The sequence below is a fragment of the Hermetia illucens genome, chromosome 7 (assembly GCF_905115235.1).
Source record: "Hermetia illucens chromosome 7, iHerIll2.2.curated.20191125, whole genome shotgun sequence".
NCBI classification, from domain to species: Eukaryota; Metazoa; Arthropoda; class Insecta; order Diptera; family Stratiomyidae; genus Hermetia; species Hermetia illucens.
This window is the reverse complement of record NC_051855.1, coordinates 14,435,540-14,453,137: the sequence shown is the minus strand read 5'-3', so window position 1 is coordinate 14,453,137 and position 17,598 is coordinate 14,435,540. Positions and strand designations below refer to the sequence as shown.

At 32.9% G+C, this 17,598-nt stretch overlaps 1 protein-coding gene across 8 annotated transcripts in view; it reads left to right on the top strand.

Moving 5' to 3' along the window:
* Positions 1–15,820, top strand: part of LOC119660968 (putative uncharacterized protein DDB_G0286901) — an 87,303-nt gene extending 71,483 nt beyond the window's left edge. For 7 of the 8 annotated variants that reach the window (XM_038070033.1, XM_038070025.1, XM_038070027.1 and 4 more), the window contains 2 exons: positions 1,702–1,881; positions 2,204–15,820. In XM_038070033.1, coding sequence (XP_037925961.1) covers positions 1,702–1,881; positions 2,204–3,480 — 1,457 coding nt within the window. In that variant the 3' untranslated portion in view covers positions 3,481–15,820. The remainder of the gene's footprint in view (positions 1–1,701; positions 1,882–2,203) is intronic. The other variant, XM_038070032.1, reaches the window with a different exon arrangement.
* Positions 15,821–17,598: the final 1,778 nt, after the last annotated feature.

Here is a 17,598-nt window from a genome sequence, read left to right as displayed (position 1 = left end):
AATTTCTTGTCGAAATTCAGTGTCAAATCACATGTGAAGGGATGATATGTGCGCTAGGCTGTGCAGAAAGGGGTGGCTGAGATTCAGTTACTATTTTCCCCTAACTAATGAAATTTCGAGTTAGAGTGGATAACTTAGTAGTTAGACCCCTAAGCTGTTTCAGCAGAGAGTTGTGGTTCATCTCACTGGTGGTGTCAGAAGGTTTTGTATCGCTACTGGACATCTAGATACCATTCGACTCACCCGTGAAGGAGTGCCTCAGTTAAATCAAGGTAATAATAACGGACGAACGCAATGCTGACCACCTTGCCTCCTACAGTGTATCCTGGTCCTGTAGTGTACTCTTACGGTCCTAAATGAGGGCTGCTTCAAGGTCCAGATTCAACTGCATTCTTGCGCCAACGATTATTATTGAAATTAAGCATAACATTTTTTTTCTTAACGCTAAAAGTGTCAAAAGAGTCTGCAAACACAGAAATGGTAATCACAAATACAAATTACTACATCTGCAGGTAGTATAACAACGAGGGGTAACACTTAGTATGCATGCCTTTCGGCAGTAATTACGGCCTGCAGACGGCGTGTAGTCGAGTATGCAGGGATACGAGTCTTTTCTGAGGATATAGAACTCCATCCCTCATTTAAAGCGGTTTTTAACCAAGAAGAACTGGAGATGCATCGTTTTCGAATTTTGAACACATCCGAAATGAAGTTATCCGCGATCGATATAGAGTTGCACCGATTGTGGAAAAATTGCGACAGAAGCGTCTTCGATGATATCGCCACGTAATTTGCGCTAATTCACTAGCCAAGATTGGTCTGAACATCGAAGTGGATAGGAAGCGACCAAAAGCCAGGCCGAAATGACGGTGGCTTTATACGCTGGATGGGGATTTGAAATCCTCGTTGGTGCAAATGTAACATATAATACTAGAAAGTTTGGCGGAATTCTGACGTTATTTTATTAGCAAAGTTATAGAAGGTCAAATTAACTACACCCTGAGACACCATGTGTAGAATATATTTAATATACACGCCGATATATGCCGGTATCATAAAAGAGTAAACAGTGGGATATTAAGAATCCATACATAAAGAGCCCCGTGGGAACATCTTATTTTTATTTTTTTAGCTTTTTTCGGTTATTTCGGTTCTTAGTACAAGTGGATATTCAATTCAATCAGAGGTGTATATGTGTGAGCGCACTTTTGTGTAGGAAGTAAATATAGGAAGGAATATTTTGAAATTTTAATTCGATTTGGAGAATTCTGAATTAGACTTGCAAACCTCCAGTTCGCGGTTTCCCGACATGTTAAACTTTACATTGCTTTTGATCCTTTTTTTTTTTAAATTCAATGCACGTACTATAGACGAAAAATACTTTCCGCTTTTACTATATTTGTAAATATTATATTATAAATGGCTTATGCATTGACCATATGAAATTTTCTTTCTCTTTTCTCTCTCTCTCTCTCTCTCTCAAACTCGCTCTACCCTAACTACCATCAAACTCGCCACCAAACACTATCAATCACCCTTACTCTTCTGTTAAACTTAAACAAAATCACCATTCACCAATTTTCATCGTACAATTTTGCGACAAAAATAATCACACCACAATTACTATCATCATCTCCAAAACAAAACAAAAACCCCATTTTTTTCGAAAACGTGTTATTTGCGTTTGCTTAAAAACAACTGACCCCTACTTAGCGAAGCGTCGTACAGCAAATCATCCGTGCCCGGTATGCGGGAAACATTACGTGAACGAGGGATCCTTACGTAAACATTTGGCGTGCCATCCGGAAACATCACAACTGGCAACTAGCTTGAGAATGTGGCCTTGTTCTGTATGTCAGGCTGTTTTTACTCATGAAGCTGGTGAGTTCTTCATATCTCTATCCACCTTGCCCAACCGACTAGTTCCTATTTTTTTTTTAATTCTTTGAGATGAATTTCGGTTTTTTTTTCTTTTTCATTTTCGGCTTTAATTTATAGTAGTTAAATCATATTTGTATTAACCATTGATGGAATTTGCGATTAAATTTTATTTTTGAAAGAATTTAATTATCCTTTTCATATCCCTTATATCACTAAAGACACAAATGGAAAATCCCTTTGTTTATTTTTACTTTGCTTCTATGGAATTAGCACTGATGAATTCATATTCTTTTCTATTTTCTTCCTATGTTTTTACAAAAAGGACTTTTGAGTCATATGGAACATATGCGTATGGATCCTAAACATCAGTTTGCAGCGCAATATGTGTTATCACGAGCTGCGGCGGAAAGACGTGAGCGCGATACCCTCCTAGCTGCAGCTGTTGCCGCTTCTGCATCCAGTTCAGGTCTTCTTTCAATGGGTAGTGGTGGCGGCGAGGGTGGCACTAATTCAATGTGTGCATCACCTTCAGCGCATTCGGAAAGTTCTTCGGGTAATGGACGCCTATCCTCAACGGGCTCGGATCCCGGTGGAAATATGATCAACAATAATAACAATAATTGCAATAGTAAATTGAATGAAATTTTGCGGGGAGGAAACAATAGTGGACCATTACATCCGTCGCAATATGGTGTCGATGATCTCCAGGCAAATCGAATGTCTCTGATGGCAGCGGCAGCAGCCGGAATAGTCGGACAAACAGGGCCTAATGTTCCAAATAATTTAGGATCACCGGGTGTCGATTCCAGCAGGGCAGACGCGGTACAAGCAGCTGTGGTAAACCTTGCGGCGGCAATGAGAATGGGCCAACAAAATATGGTTAATAATGGACCAAGTGCCACTGCTGGCCCCAATGCTCCATCGCCGCTTAGTAATGACTCTGCTTCAGCCGTCGCCGCTCAAGCAGCCATGAATGCAATGCGAGTTTCAATGGCAGACTCAATGATGCGCTCCTCGATGGTCGTTGACCCCATGACACACCATCAGTCGCATCATCACCACCACCAGCAAAATTCACCGGAAACTGCTTTACGAATGCACCAGCAGGCAGAGGCAATCCTGCGGTCCCAAGCTGAGGTGGCACTGCGCTTAGCAGTTTCAGTTGCTGCATCCAGTAACGGAGCAAATAATGGTAATAACGACTCTCACCTTACAAACAACCCACTTCGGCATCACTTGCATAATGGGGCGTTTGGAGCGAATCAGAGCATGCCATCAAGTAACGGAACAAACCAAGGAGGAGGAAGCGCGAGTGGTACAGGACCAGGAGGTACTGGTTCATCTGGTGAAAGTAGTTCACAGCAACAAATTCATTCCCCACAGTCACAAAGTACTCAACAAATTCAGTCGCAACAACAAGTTAACCCCGACCTTTCAGAGGCTATCCGCCTCCAAGAGCATCGACTTGGTCAAGCTTTGCGATTACACAATGATGCACGAGGTGCTCTTAACTTCCTAACGTCGTCAAACAATGGAGGCGCCAGTGGTACTAGTCAAACATCAACTCCATCCCAACATCATGGCACGCATAATCCTTGAGAGTTCAATTTTTTCTGAATGCCAAAATGGATCTCTCGGATCTTACAGACATTCAGAAAAACAGCAACGGTGCAATCATCCTACGGGACGGAATTCGGTGCATTTAAAAACATACTTTCTAGATATTGCAAGTGGAAGCTTGTATAGGTTTTATTATTAAATAAGAAACTGGACCTTTTTTGTAATAAAGAAAAAAAAAGAAACAAGAGAGTTAATGAAAACCAAAAGGAGTTCATCAATATGAAACTGTCTAAAGCAGCTACATAGAATTTATTGAGTCAATATATCGACTAGGTGCAATTACTATGAGGAAGAATTAGAATACAAAACCTACTATACAAGTACTTTAGTAGTACGAGAGCTATTTCGGATAAGATCGTTAAAAATAGAATAACAAAATAAAATAATGAATGTAATCTGCCGACGTCCAAACTAAGTGCGAACTATAGAAGCCAATCAAAAAAAAATTCCAACACAAACACCGTCGTATAAATCGATAGTCATTTCAACAATAGAATAAAAAAAAATCGAAACCCAGTCAACACATAAAATGACGCCAACTAACCTTAATGAACACAAATGAAAAGCAAAAAAAAATAAAAACTAAAAGAAAATATATAAATAATTTTAACAGAATCAATTTGTAAGAAAAAATGTGTCTAGATCTTGTTTTGTTATAAACATATATATAAATAGATATATATATATATATACTATAGCTTGTAAGAACTAGATCATTTCGCTAAAATACAATATAAACTAAACAGTATATATAGAAAAGAATATGTACAATTTCCTATCTAATGAGTAATAAAAAAATTGTGAATTGAATAACGATATTGATATTTTGTAAATAAAACAGAAATATGAGCCATGATAGGAGGATTATTGATGATATTTAACAATTAATGTATATAATATAATAAAAAAAGCCTGAAGCGAATAAAAACCATAAGCAAATTTAAAATTATATGAAAACGAAAAATTCTCCTCTTTGATACTGTCGTTAAGAGAGTGTCACACACAAAAAATAAAAAACAAAAAAAAAACAAAAACCATTCTTACATGTTTATGCGAAAATTATGAACATGGAAAAAAATAATCAATACAAAATGAGAAGAAAAAAGGTTAATTAAATAAAAACAAAATATATGAATTTTAATTATTTCTATTTATATTTTAAATAGCAATTAATTTTAATAATAAATGAAAAGCATTCATAGTGGCAATGATTTGTGAATCATATGAAGTATATATATATATGTGCATAGATATGCATATATTTATACATTTAGTTGTAATAGTTTCCATTTTGTTGAATTTTTCAAGCAATTGTTCCATTTTAAACCATGCGAAGAGATCGTCAAACACTAATATGTGCGTACATTAATTACAAACTACATGGAAGAATATAAGAATCAACTGATAAATGGATGGTGAATTAAATGAAATTGGAGAAAAATTAATAAAAAAAAAATCTAGTCATATGATTTTTTTATCCTTTGGACTTTGTTCATTTTCTTTCTAGGATCGATGAAAATATATACTATATGTTGCTAATTCTACGCGGACTGTTATTCAAAACTGCGAAAATGCTTCCAGTCAACATGAAATTTTAGGTGTTAATCATTTTTGTCCGAAATTCAAATCGAGTAAAAGCCGAAGATCAACGGAAGCCGGAGGATTAGAAGCTTTTTGTTATTTAGTGGCTTCGGCGTTTACACCTTTGTGTCTTCTCAAGCTATGATGATGGTATAAAAAATAGATTAACACCGTCATACAGAGATTTATTTCTTCTGAATTAGCTGATCGAGATCTGTCAAAGTCGAACTATCACCGATTGCCGACTGATAAACGCTAACTTCTATTTGAAAGGCGATTTATGGTAACATTCTGCTGTTATTACAAAGAGCAGTCTTAAGGAAGAGCAATCTCCTTAAAACTCCTTAAGAATTCAATTAAAAGAACATTACCTAACTCCAAATTGACTCTGACGAAAAGGGTTTAAAATGGAAGCAGAACTTTTTGAGTTTGTTTCTGTCCAAATGAATGGAGTTTGAAAATACCAAATACAAATAAGTTCTTTGTTGTCCGTCTTTTATAACCAAAACCCAATATCATCATTGATAGATGTTGACATAATTGGAATTCAGATCCATTTGTACGCACGTAATATTCGCATAGAAGTTTGATAATTTTCGTTAACACGTTATATTTATTAGTTATTTTCTCTTCAATGAAGTTACTTTCCCTTCAATGAAGCCATTTATTTCTTGATTTCGAAAATATCAAGATTTGAGTAAAATATATATGTATGGGAATGTGATAAAAACAATAACAAAAAAACTATTACTACTATTAACAACAAACGGAGCAAAAAAAGTACTATTTGAATTTCGACAAAAATTAATAGAAATTATTTTAAAAAACGGAGTAAAAACCAACAGCAAAACTGTATAAAGTCGACAAGTAGCGATCAAATTATAGCGATGTATAAAAAAAAGCAAACTTTAAGGTAACAGAAAGAAAGAGTCTGATTATTTTTTTTTTTCGTGTTGTGCCTGTGAGAGAACCTAATCTTAGTTATTTGAGATATATTCATTAAATTGGAACTATCCGCGTATGTGTGAATTGGAAAGAAATGTGAATGCTTTGAATCTTCCTCTCCATTTCATATAATACAAAAACAGAAAAAAAGATACATTTGTATTTATTAAACTTAACCGGATTAGAACCAGTTTCTGAATGTGTGTGGATATGTTGTCATAGTATGTAAGTGCGAAAGAACTATGAATGGCTTGTGTGCTTGTGAGTTTTTAGTCAAAACAATCAAACCAACAAAAAAGAAAAAGATCATCATTGAAAATAAAAAAATAGTTTGGGAAGAAATATTCCCAAATAAAACAATATCCCACCCCCAACATTCGACGCATTAAATTATTCCTTCAAATGAACGACCTCCCCACACCCCAACGATTACTACACATACACAGTAAAAAAAAAATTATTATTTTCCATTTACTTATCCCCTGATCCTAAAATAATAAAATTATCAAAAATAACATTCAAATATCCTTACAAGCAAGAAATATTTTTTTTAATGCAATTCACAAAGAAGAACTTGAACAGATTCGTGTAATACTATTTAAATAAATATAAAAGCAAATATATTATCATTACTTTTTGATTTATAATCGTAGATATTTTTTTCTAATTTCAACGTTTTTGTTTTAATAACACACGACATCTCCTTCAATTTTTTACTTTAATTTGAAAAGAAAATATGTTGTGAAAACTTGAAAAAAACAAATCGAAACAAATTTTTAAACAACTGACATATGTATGAGGAAAGAAAATTCACTAATTAAAAAAAAAATACGTGAAAAAATCAGAAAACGTGAATAATGCAATATCGAAAAACAACTTAAATCTCTTCTAAATATTACGGAAAAGTAATTGGCTCGGAATTTTTCAAAAATCCATAAGCAATCGGTTCAATGAGAGATAATTTTTTGGCTCATATGACAAGGAACTAACACCAAAAACACCGAAGCTAAGAGTTTTCAGAATTTTTTCAAAGAAAACTTCGGAATTTCTAACAACTATTGCTGTTGAGATACATCGGTAATCACACAAACGCGCATTTCGGCCGAAAAAGATAAAAAAAATTATACGATGTTCCTGATATTCAGAAAGATTCAGTTCAAGCCGAGACGGTAGGTAAGTGACAATTTCTGGCAAATTAAATTTGTTTTAGTCAGATTGCTCTGAGAGCATTAACTCAGTGTAACCAGGACAATAATTATCAGTTGTATTTCTTCTGATCCCTAATACCTCCGCAAAATTTAGTAAGAAACGAAGGAAGCCTTCGGATTTTCAATTAGGCTACACATAACCTCATTAAGGTCAACTTTTTTTCTGGGAAGTTTGACAAAGATACCAACGTTGAGGAAGGATTCCTGATTTTCTTGAAAATATACATAAAAAGCAATCTACAGTTTTGGAAACTTATAAATTCGGAAAAATCAAACTTTTCATGACATTTATTATCAGTAACAGTGACGCTGCTCATTTCATTCGAAGCGGATCCACTATGCATATACGATCAGCCTAATAATTTGATCACATAACAAAACTAAATAAATTCAATCTAATTCGGTAGATACCCTGGCCCTTGTAAAGTGTTAAAAAAATTAGCACTCTACGCAACCACGTACATATTCAGGCAACATTGAATATGATTATATTTTCCAAATCTTGACATTTGCCTTAACTCTCACGATACCTATGTCAGCGGCATAAACACGACAAGAGATTCCAGAAAAAAACCAGGACTTGCAACAAAATTTCGCAATTTAACATCCTCAGTTGAATTTAAACTTGAAATTGAATTTATGTTGAATGAATTTTGTTAAAAATGATGATTTCTGACTGGCAACTACAAGCCACTTGGAAGTTTACTTGGAAATAAACGTTGGCTCAAAATTACAGTGAAAGGAAGCCACAACAATGTAAGAAAGAATTTAGGTAAAACAGTTCAATCTAATTTTCAATAGTACCCTTGAAACTCCCTAAAACGCCAAACCAATTTGTGAAGTTGTCGCCCGGAAATTTTCAAAATGCATAATTTCAACATTAGAAATTATGAGCTCATGAAAACAATGCCCTTGCGATCGCTGAACAGATTGGCTCCCCATCACATATTATATACAAAAATCATTAAAAAAAAATAAATAGAAAATAAAATAAGACAGGTAATAAGTAACAATAAGGATAACATGATAAAATATGGCTATTATTACTAATAAAATCCGCTCTAACCATTTGCAAATAAACCAGAAGTAATACTGAATACTTAACTCTAAAACAGATTGCATAGTTTGAGCCGCATATGAAAATAAAAGGTTTAAATAATACTCTAATGTATTATAAAACCATCTCATGGTGCCCTTTGCTGCAACAATTCGTGCTGTGTATTTTTGACAAATTTGCATTGCACATTAAGAAATTCAACTGTCCATATGGATATATGTATTTGAACTGAGAATTTAAGCGGCGTTGATTAATAGGAAATAGAAATTCCTTGAATGAAAACTGGTCCTATAACATAGTAATCAGCCGCTGAAGTCCGAAACTATGCATACATATATCTTATCATGAAAAAAATATAGCGAAACCATTTCATATAACATCTTGAGTATTTCTTATAAAATCTCAAATGGAAGAGCTTATAAAAAAGCATTGTAAGATTGTCACATACGCAGCGAATAAAATAGCTATGATTCGATTATTTTCCATATATAAAACATTGACGTGTGTTTTATCAATTTAATCAACATCTTTGTACAGTAGTATGTCAGTATAAATAGATTTCTAGCTTAAATATAACTTGTAAATAACCAAATGAAAAATATCTGAAAAACTTAACGATAATGAAATAGTCCCAATAGAATTTCAATTAAGATAAATAAAATACATGATATATTGAAAATGATGATAAACTCTCAATTCGCCACACCGTATTTATTGATGTTGATCAATCAATAAAATCAGATGGAGAATCAGCCAGATCTAACCTGCAATGACCGATCGATTAACATTACAGAAGGATAATATCACAGTGGTAATTTGTTATTTAACTCAAAAAAAAAATGTGTTTAGTTACAATAGCCCGAATAATGAAGACAAACTCATATTATTACACAACAGAATTGGATTCGTATAATAATTGAGGCCAATACTGGCCTAATTTGAAGAAAGACCAACCAACCATAGTATAACTTCGTAAACAAATAATAAAGAAAAAAGTAGATGAAAAAGGAAAAACGATAAATAGTGAAAAAAGCAATATTGATTAGTGTGTGATATAAGCAACAAGTACTTCACAGTCAACAAAGGATAGGGAGAGATCACCGCAGAAGTAAAAACTCTTTAAGTTTATATTTTTTTTATTTTATTGAACCTTTAATACCGGAGGAAGCAAGAGAACTTCAGAATAAAGGAAAAATTATAGTAGCAAAAGCCCGAATTAAACTACGATAAATACACTTAACTTCTGAATATTTTTAAATCAAATGGTTTAAAAATATTCAAATGACTTTTATTTATATAAACATTGAAACCACACACAATCACACATACACCTACATATATAAATATAAAAATAAAATGAAAATAAATCCAACCGAAATATTCGCAATAGCCCAAAAATCTTGTATCACCGTAAAAAGGATGCATCAGAAAATAATAACAAAAACAAGAGAAAGAAAAACAACAGTAAAACCAAAAACAACCACACAATTACAAACATCTACATCTACATTGAACCACTGAGAAAAGAAAACAAAAACCATAGAAAGCTTTGTATATTTCACTTTTACAGGGTGAAAGCCAAAACATGGCAACATTGCTGGGTTTGCAGCAAAACCTGCTGTAAATACATATATATATATATATAATTTTCAGTTTCGTAGATGCAACCAATAATAATTACATACAGTGAACTTATTATGCAATTCAATAGCCCAAACCTATAGTCATACGCAACTAGACTACATGAACATAATACATATCCTTTATTTCCGCAGTATTAAGATTATGCATTTTTTTCGTTGTACTTATCAACAATAAATTAAAAAAAGGATTTATTTAACTCAAGAAGTAACAGGGAGACCAATGGTTTACATTCTTGCATCAAACATGAAAGGAATATTTACACAAATATATGCTTGTATATTCCTAATGAGGGCGTATACATATCGTATATATTTGTAGTAAATGAGTGGACAGCGAAAAACAGACAATTATTTAATTAATTCTTAAAAAAATAATTAATAAAATAATGAAAAAAATACCTTATATTATTTCTGCAACCAAATTAAATCACTTATGCAACAATCTTATAAAAAAGTTAACTCAATAGATTGTGTAATAGTGCTAAACTAACTGAATGATTGAATTAACACTTATTTTACTGATCAAATCAACGGAAGTCGATCTATATGAAAACCAGTGAAATAATAATAATTCAAAAAATTCAAAAAAAATCAAAATACGAAACATAATACAAAGAAAAGTGAATAAGAAAATGGATAATTAAACAATAGTATAGTGTTCCAGTCAACTAATAATAGTAATTACTAATTACTTATACGAATAAAAGAAAATAAAATACACAATTTAATATAAAACAAATACTATGTCCTGTTTGAAGAAAATGAAATATCCAAACAATAATATGAAATAAATTGATATTGGTTCCTTCGCTACGATCGTTCCCTTCTTTTGTAATCCCCCTTCTTCCAGTGCAATAATTTTATTTAATCTTTTTATGTCTGTTTAATGCTTTATTTTCAGAGACGCTTTCGATTAATCTGAACAATTATCACTTTGAACTCGTTTTTCTTTTGGCAGAATACACATTTATGAATGACATTATTGTCGTCTTGATGATATTCAAATAATTCTTCTTAAAGCACTGTTTCTTTAGTCAATGAGACAATAAAAACACCATTCAACCATGGAAAATTATCTTTTCCTAAAATTAGAGACAAAATGATAGAAGAAGCGTCGTGTTCTTGTAGGTATGATAAATAAGAATGGTTTCTTCTCAGAAAGGAAGAGTTAGTAAAATCTGCACTAATAAAACTATACCTAAACCTGAAAACAATTGGACTTTCAGGTCCTGTCTCTAACTTGAAGGAAATAGTTTCTTTCGATCAGTTTTCTGACTACTTTTCCTATTATGCTTTAATAGGCATATTTCTTTAACGTGTGCGTAGCTATGAGAATGTATAATCACTAGATAATAATCAGATAACCAGACAAATATAAGTAAAGTAGTCAGCATATTCTCATTCCATTTTAGAAAGGAACAATAGATTAATGTGCAGTAAAATACTAAATATGGATATAGAATTCTTTGAATCGAATATAAAACACTATAAAGTGAAAGATTTTCAGAATGAACGAAGTGATTTTCAGTTTTTTCTTCCTTTGGTTTATAATTAAACAAATAGAGACTAATACTAAATAACCATTACTACAACTATAAATATCATGTTTAATTATATCAAATACACGTCAACGATAAAAAAAGCTAATTCAAAATAAAGTGACAAGAAGTCAGTGAAACGTAAAACGAAAACAAAACCAAACCGGACGGATTAATGAATAAACCAATGAATATATCAAGCAAATGCGAAACGAAAACAAAATCAATAAATAGCAGAAAACGACAACATTCGCAACAAAAAAATGACACAAAAATTAATACAGCAAACTATTTAAGAAATGCTGTTTGTAGAATATCAATGACAACACATTTGAAATCAAGCAACTGTATAAGTTGAGAAATTTGTCGATTTGTTCTATGAAGAAAAAATTAGAAAAACTTCAATTTTTTAGATTTACTCAAATTTCTTTTAATGATTATAAATAAATGAATCTATATATAATAAATACATTCCACGTGCTACAGAAAAAAACGAATAAGAAGTCAAAATATCAATGAAACTAAAAAAATACAGATTATACTTTCCAAAATGAAAGTTTTACAATGTAATATTTTTTTTTTATTGATACTGATAACGGAAGCATTGAAAAATGTATCTTTCGATATTACTTTCACCGACTTTTAGTTTTAATCAATTCCTGTTATTCATAATAACATTTTATTCTGAACACACTGAAATGGAAAAACAGATAAAAACATAATACGGGAATAAAAAAGCACAAAATTCGAATTATCAAACAAAAACTATATCTTATCCTTTCAACTCCTTCATTATAACAATACCGATTCCCTAAAGCCAATACCCCCTCTTTTGATTATCTCCCAATCACTCATGGGAAATTTGAGATTTTATCATCGAAGGGAAATTAAAAATTGAAAAAAATAATCTACTCTGCCCAGAAAAAAACATGATTCTAGGGCCTGCTAAGGTTCATGGGAGAACCTTTTTGGTATAAAGGAAGTTACTTAGATTTTTTTTTTAACATTTTAATTAAATAAGTTACAACGCCATAAAGGTGGGATAAAGTCTCATCGAGCGAGGTAACAATTGTCAATTACAATTAATTTAATTATTTAATTCAATTGATTCTAAAAAGATTAAAGTTTATCATTTCAGTCAGATTAAAGTTTATCATTTCAGTCGTAAGGCATGACTTTAAAAACATTTATCTAAAAATGTCTATCCAATTCAAAAACTATAATTTTAAGCCAAATTCAGCCATGGATTTCAATAAAAGTTCAACAATATATGCTTAACTTTTTAATGTCTTTGCTGGGATGCAATCAACATATAATATAACATATCAATGAAACCAAATGAACGAATTAGTTTATTTTGTTTTAAAAGATGCCGAAGTTACTAATTATGAACAATGCTGAAACTATTTCATTTCTTTCTGATGGTGCAGAGTAGTACTTTTGAACAATTATCAGCCCCTTTATCTCCTCCAAATCATTTCCCCTTCTACCGTGATTTTTTTTACTAAAAAATACGTTTACAGAAAAAAAAGATACAAATTACACTTACACAATAAACACAAACATAATATTAAAAACAATACAATAAATGGATGTGTAATTTAAAGGTGAGAGTGTGAAAGATTCGAATGATTCATATTATATAAAATAAAAATATAAATACAAAATAGGTTGTGTGAATGAGACCGAAAATTTAAGTAAGTTTTTGTTTTTATCAGCTCCAATTGGAGTTAAAATTTTGATTTATATAATTTCCACTTTGGTTTGCTTGATGAAAGCTAAAAATTAGGAGAACTCCACAATTATTTCATGATTACGAAAAGGGAAAATTTAATTACAATCTAATCTTGATTAAGCTCTCTACCTCTAACCCATCGTTTGATAATAAAATGATATGAAATATACACTTTGTGCAATCTCCCTTCATCATTTATATGAAGATTTGTTCTGTTATTTGTTTAGTGATAGATATTCAAATATTACAATCAACGATTGAAAATGTGTCAATCGGTTTTTTATTGATTTTTAGTTAAATTATACCCTAACTTATATTTATAATTGTTCGCTTCTGTTTGGTATAAAATAATTGAAAGGCAAGTCACGCCCTTAACCTCAAGTAGCGTACCAAAAAATTCACCAAAAATGAGATAATGAATACCAATTCCTGGCGAATACGAAAGTGTATTCAATGGAGAATATGCACCAATAATTAAGCTAGTTTAAAAAATTTTTTATATACTTTTCAAAAATACCTAAAATGTTGATCAAAAATAGGATTTTTGTCATTTTTATCTCATGTCCTCTTTTCCACCTCCTGCTGCAGATGCTCGATTGAATTAAAGCCAAGCAATTATGCCGACAATTTAAAAGTACGAATCCCACTAATCATGGGTTAAAAGATTTGGACAATTTTGAGGTCATTCCTATGTTGGGACGCGTTGAAAACCAACAGATCAACACATTTAACAAAGACCATGCGTACCTTATGATTTTCGCTTGCAGTCAATACCCCGGGGTTCCTCTGCTCACCAGATTTACGTTACCTTCAACGTCCCGTAGCTTTAATGGTTTTTAAGGTTTTGTGTAAAACAAAACCTTCATAGAATTGATTGGATGTCTGCCTGTCTGCCATACCCGATTTACTCGGAAACGGCTAAACCAGTTATCACAGGAAGTGATGAGAAGGTGTGGTCTATGCGTTGTCAAAGCAGATACATTTCTTCATAGACAAAAACCGGTTCAGTGACATAGCAGCCTTATATATAGGTGCATGGGTAGCTCCTTATAATTCCTTGACTGGCTCATTATCCGCCAAAAATCAAAGAGGTCCCCATTCGCTCGTCGGAGGGTGACATATAATAAGCGGTGTTATTAACCGTTGAGTTTGAGGCGAACTCTCCATTCATGGGAAAGGGGGTGTACATTTTTTGTTCATCTGTATCTGCTTAAATAAAGTTGAGTTGTCGTATTTTAAAAATTTATCCCCCCCCCCCCCCCTAAGTTCATGCTAGAAGTACAAAATTTGGTATGGTTGTAAGCAATAACATAATTTTGGAAAGTTTGACGAAAATCTAACTGTTATTAGCAAAGTTATTGGATATTGTATATCTCCCCCCTTTTTGGTGTTCTTTTTGTACGCCACTATGTATTGTTTGTGGTTGTTTAATGGGCATTATATCCTTTTAGAAACAGAAATTATATTAGAAATTAGAGAAAGGACATCCAACCACAAAACATTATATAATTTATTGAACTTCTCTTTCCCTAGGTTGCGATTTAGTACGCATTCGCTAAAGTTGTAAAGATGCAAGTGTAGAAAATTCTTATTATTATTTTAAACCCCGAAAAGTTACCAGACGAACAAATAGTGATACATTTTTTTTTATTTGTGTGACTGAGTTTTATTGTTATACGAAGGATACATCGAAGAACATCGAAGTTGTGAAATAAGCACAATTTTAATTTGAATAAACTTCGATCTTTCCCCGAAATATTTCTAAGAAAAAGATTATAATCTTGACTTTCCGCAAATCGACCCCCTTAATTCCTCTATTTGGATCTTTTTCCGTTTTAAATACGTTTTCTATTTTATCCGAAAATTTAGGGAAAATATCAATTTGAAGTAGACATTTCGCATGAATAAGAACCAAAGTATGAATTATAATGTCGACATTAATCTCTCATTTAATAAGATAAGGGCAGGGAGCTTGTTGCATAGTTATGAAATTATGTTGAGCCAAACAAAAGTGGCAGACAAAACAAAACTAGGAAAAATTCATAAACAAAAGAGTTCGGTTGAACTGTGTCAGAATGTATGTGTGTTTGAGAGCATATGTGTGCGTGGGTAGATCATGAATGAATGCTAAAACTGATATAGATCGTGTGTAAAAATGAAATCTTGAACGAAGTTGATAAGCGTAAAAGACAATTGTTGCATTGTTTTTCATTTGCTAGAGTGAAAAGGCCAATTTTTTCGTAAGTATGACTGGCAAACAAAATAGAAAAGTACACAAAAAGGCCTCTTTTTTTCAAAAGACCATCTCCGAGATTCTATTAAAAGAAAAATTCGAAAATCCAGAATTTTGGATACATCTGTGCCGATCTTCAAAGTATTGGAATGAAAAAAAACCCAAAACGAAAGCTAAACACTATAAAGTGAACGTGATTTCGTATTAAAAAAAAACAAACAAACAAAACCCTTTAAAAGTATTATCTTAGCAAAAAATTTCGAAGTGAAAATGAATACAAACAACAATCAAATGAGTTTGATATAAAAACCTAACAACATTACACACAAAACCCAATAAAAGTATGAATTTCTGAATGAATGAGGAAAAAAAACACAAAAGTAACTGGTTTAAAAAATTGTTTAGGAAGAAATCATTAAAAAATTCATAAAAATTAAAATTGAAAAACAAAAAAAAAAATAATAATTGCCAGGAAAACAGAAACATAAACACAAACCCAAAATGAGAAAATTTGCAAAGCAAATACATTACATGTAATTGTCCTGTTATGTTCATTTCCACATATATCATAAAAAAAAGTATGCAATCAGATACAATTGCATGAAGATGAAGAATTGTGTAGAGGAAAATAAAGACAAAACCGTAAAAATGGAAAGCAAAAAATTAAATAGAGTATATAAATAAAAGGTATATATAAATATATACATATATATTTAATAAGTACTTATTATTATATATTAATATAATAAAAACTCATTCAATACACAAAAGGAAAGAGAAAATTATTTAAAGTGTATAATTAAAAGCGGACGAGGAGGTAAGACTCTCCATTCCATTCACCTCTCGATGAGGTATGGCGCCTCGACCACACCAACGCACCATCGCTCACGGTTACTTGAAATGTCCTCCAGCTCCCCCACGACTTCTCGAGCCACTGAAATATTCTCTGATGCGAGTGATGACTGGTTATTATCTTTGCAACGGCAGGGCATACTCAAAACGGGTCTTTGGGATTTTGACGATCATCCCCTTTTTCCACTCTCTGGGAAACATCTCGAATTCCCGAGATTTCCATACGAGTCGAAGCAGTAGATCTGCAGTAATTGCAGGAGCAGCAATAAATAAATATGGGGGGAGACCGTCCAGCCCAGCGGCTTTACTCCTTTTGAGTGCATTAATGGCCAAAATGATTTCTCTTTTTTTTCGAGGAACAATCCGTATCCGCATGTTACGGTGACTAGTGATTTTATCCACAAGAGGAGGAATTCACTGGATGTGAAGTGTTCTTTCCACCTATACAGCTATTCATGTTGATTTGATAGTTGCCTCTAGTGGGGCATTGGTCGACTGCAGACTCCGGATTAAGTCCTCAAAGGGCTTGTTTTTAGATAGGGCCTCTTCCAACTTTGCCCACCCCTAATTATTCCGTCAAAATCGTTGTCTGAATCCGCTGCTAACGCGTCCTTATACTCAGACTCCATTTCTTCAGGAGCCAGCTTTTTCGTTACCATGTGAAATGCATCTTCCATTACGCGCGGCCAAGCTATTTTTCTAACTTTGTTGTCGGCTTTTTTCCACACTGGATCGACTTCGAGTGGCTAAGAATTGACGCATTATTACAACTTTTAGCACTTCCTTTTCGGCAATTATTTCTTAGAAGGAGCTGGCGACGTTGATTTTCAAACGCAAAAAGCGGATTCCCGGAACGCTACCACGAAGCCAATCCCAGATGGCATTTGAAAAGTAGACGGACCCGTTTTTTTGGGTTAGACAAAAGTTGACTGACGGTTTCTGCGAACCACAAGAGAGGAAGTAAGTTGCTTCCCAAGTGGTCCGGACCATCATCAAGTGAATGGACAGACTCAGGACTCCCTGCATCCTCACAAAAATTCACTTGGGCCTTTTAGTTCCAAAAAAATGTTCGGAGCGAGCTCCATCGATGTTTAACCTGCTGCAGGCACGCCAACTCAAACAACAATACACTGATAGGAAACCTACATGCGTTTCGAATAAATCCTGCGAATACCTTCATATATTGTGGCGTAGACGATGCAGGTGCCTTCAAAAGACGGGTCATGAAGTGATGGTACTAAAAAGTTATGTTCCCTTATTCGTTTGCATGTTTACAAAGGCAATCCATCTGGAGCTTGTGAGTGA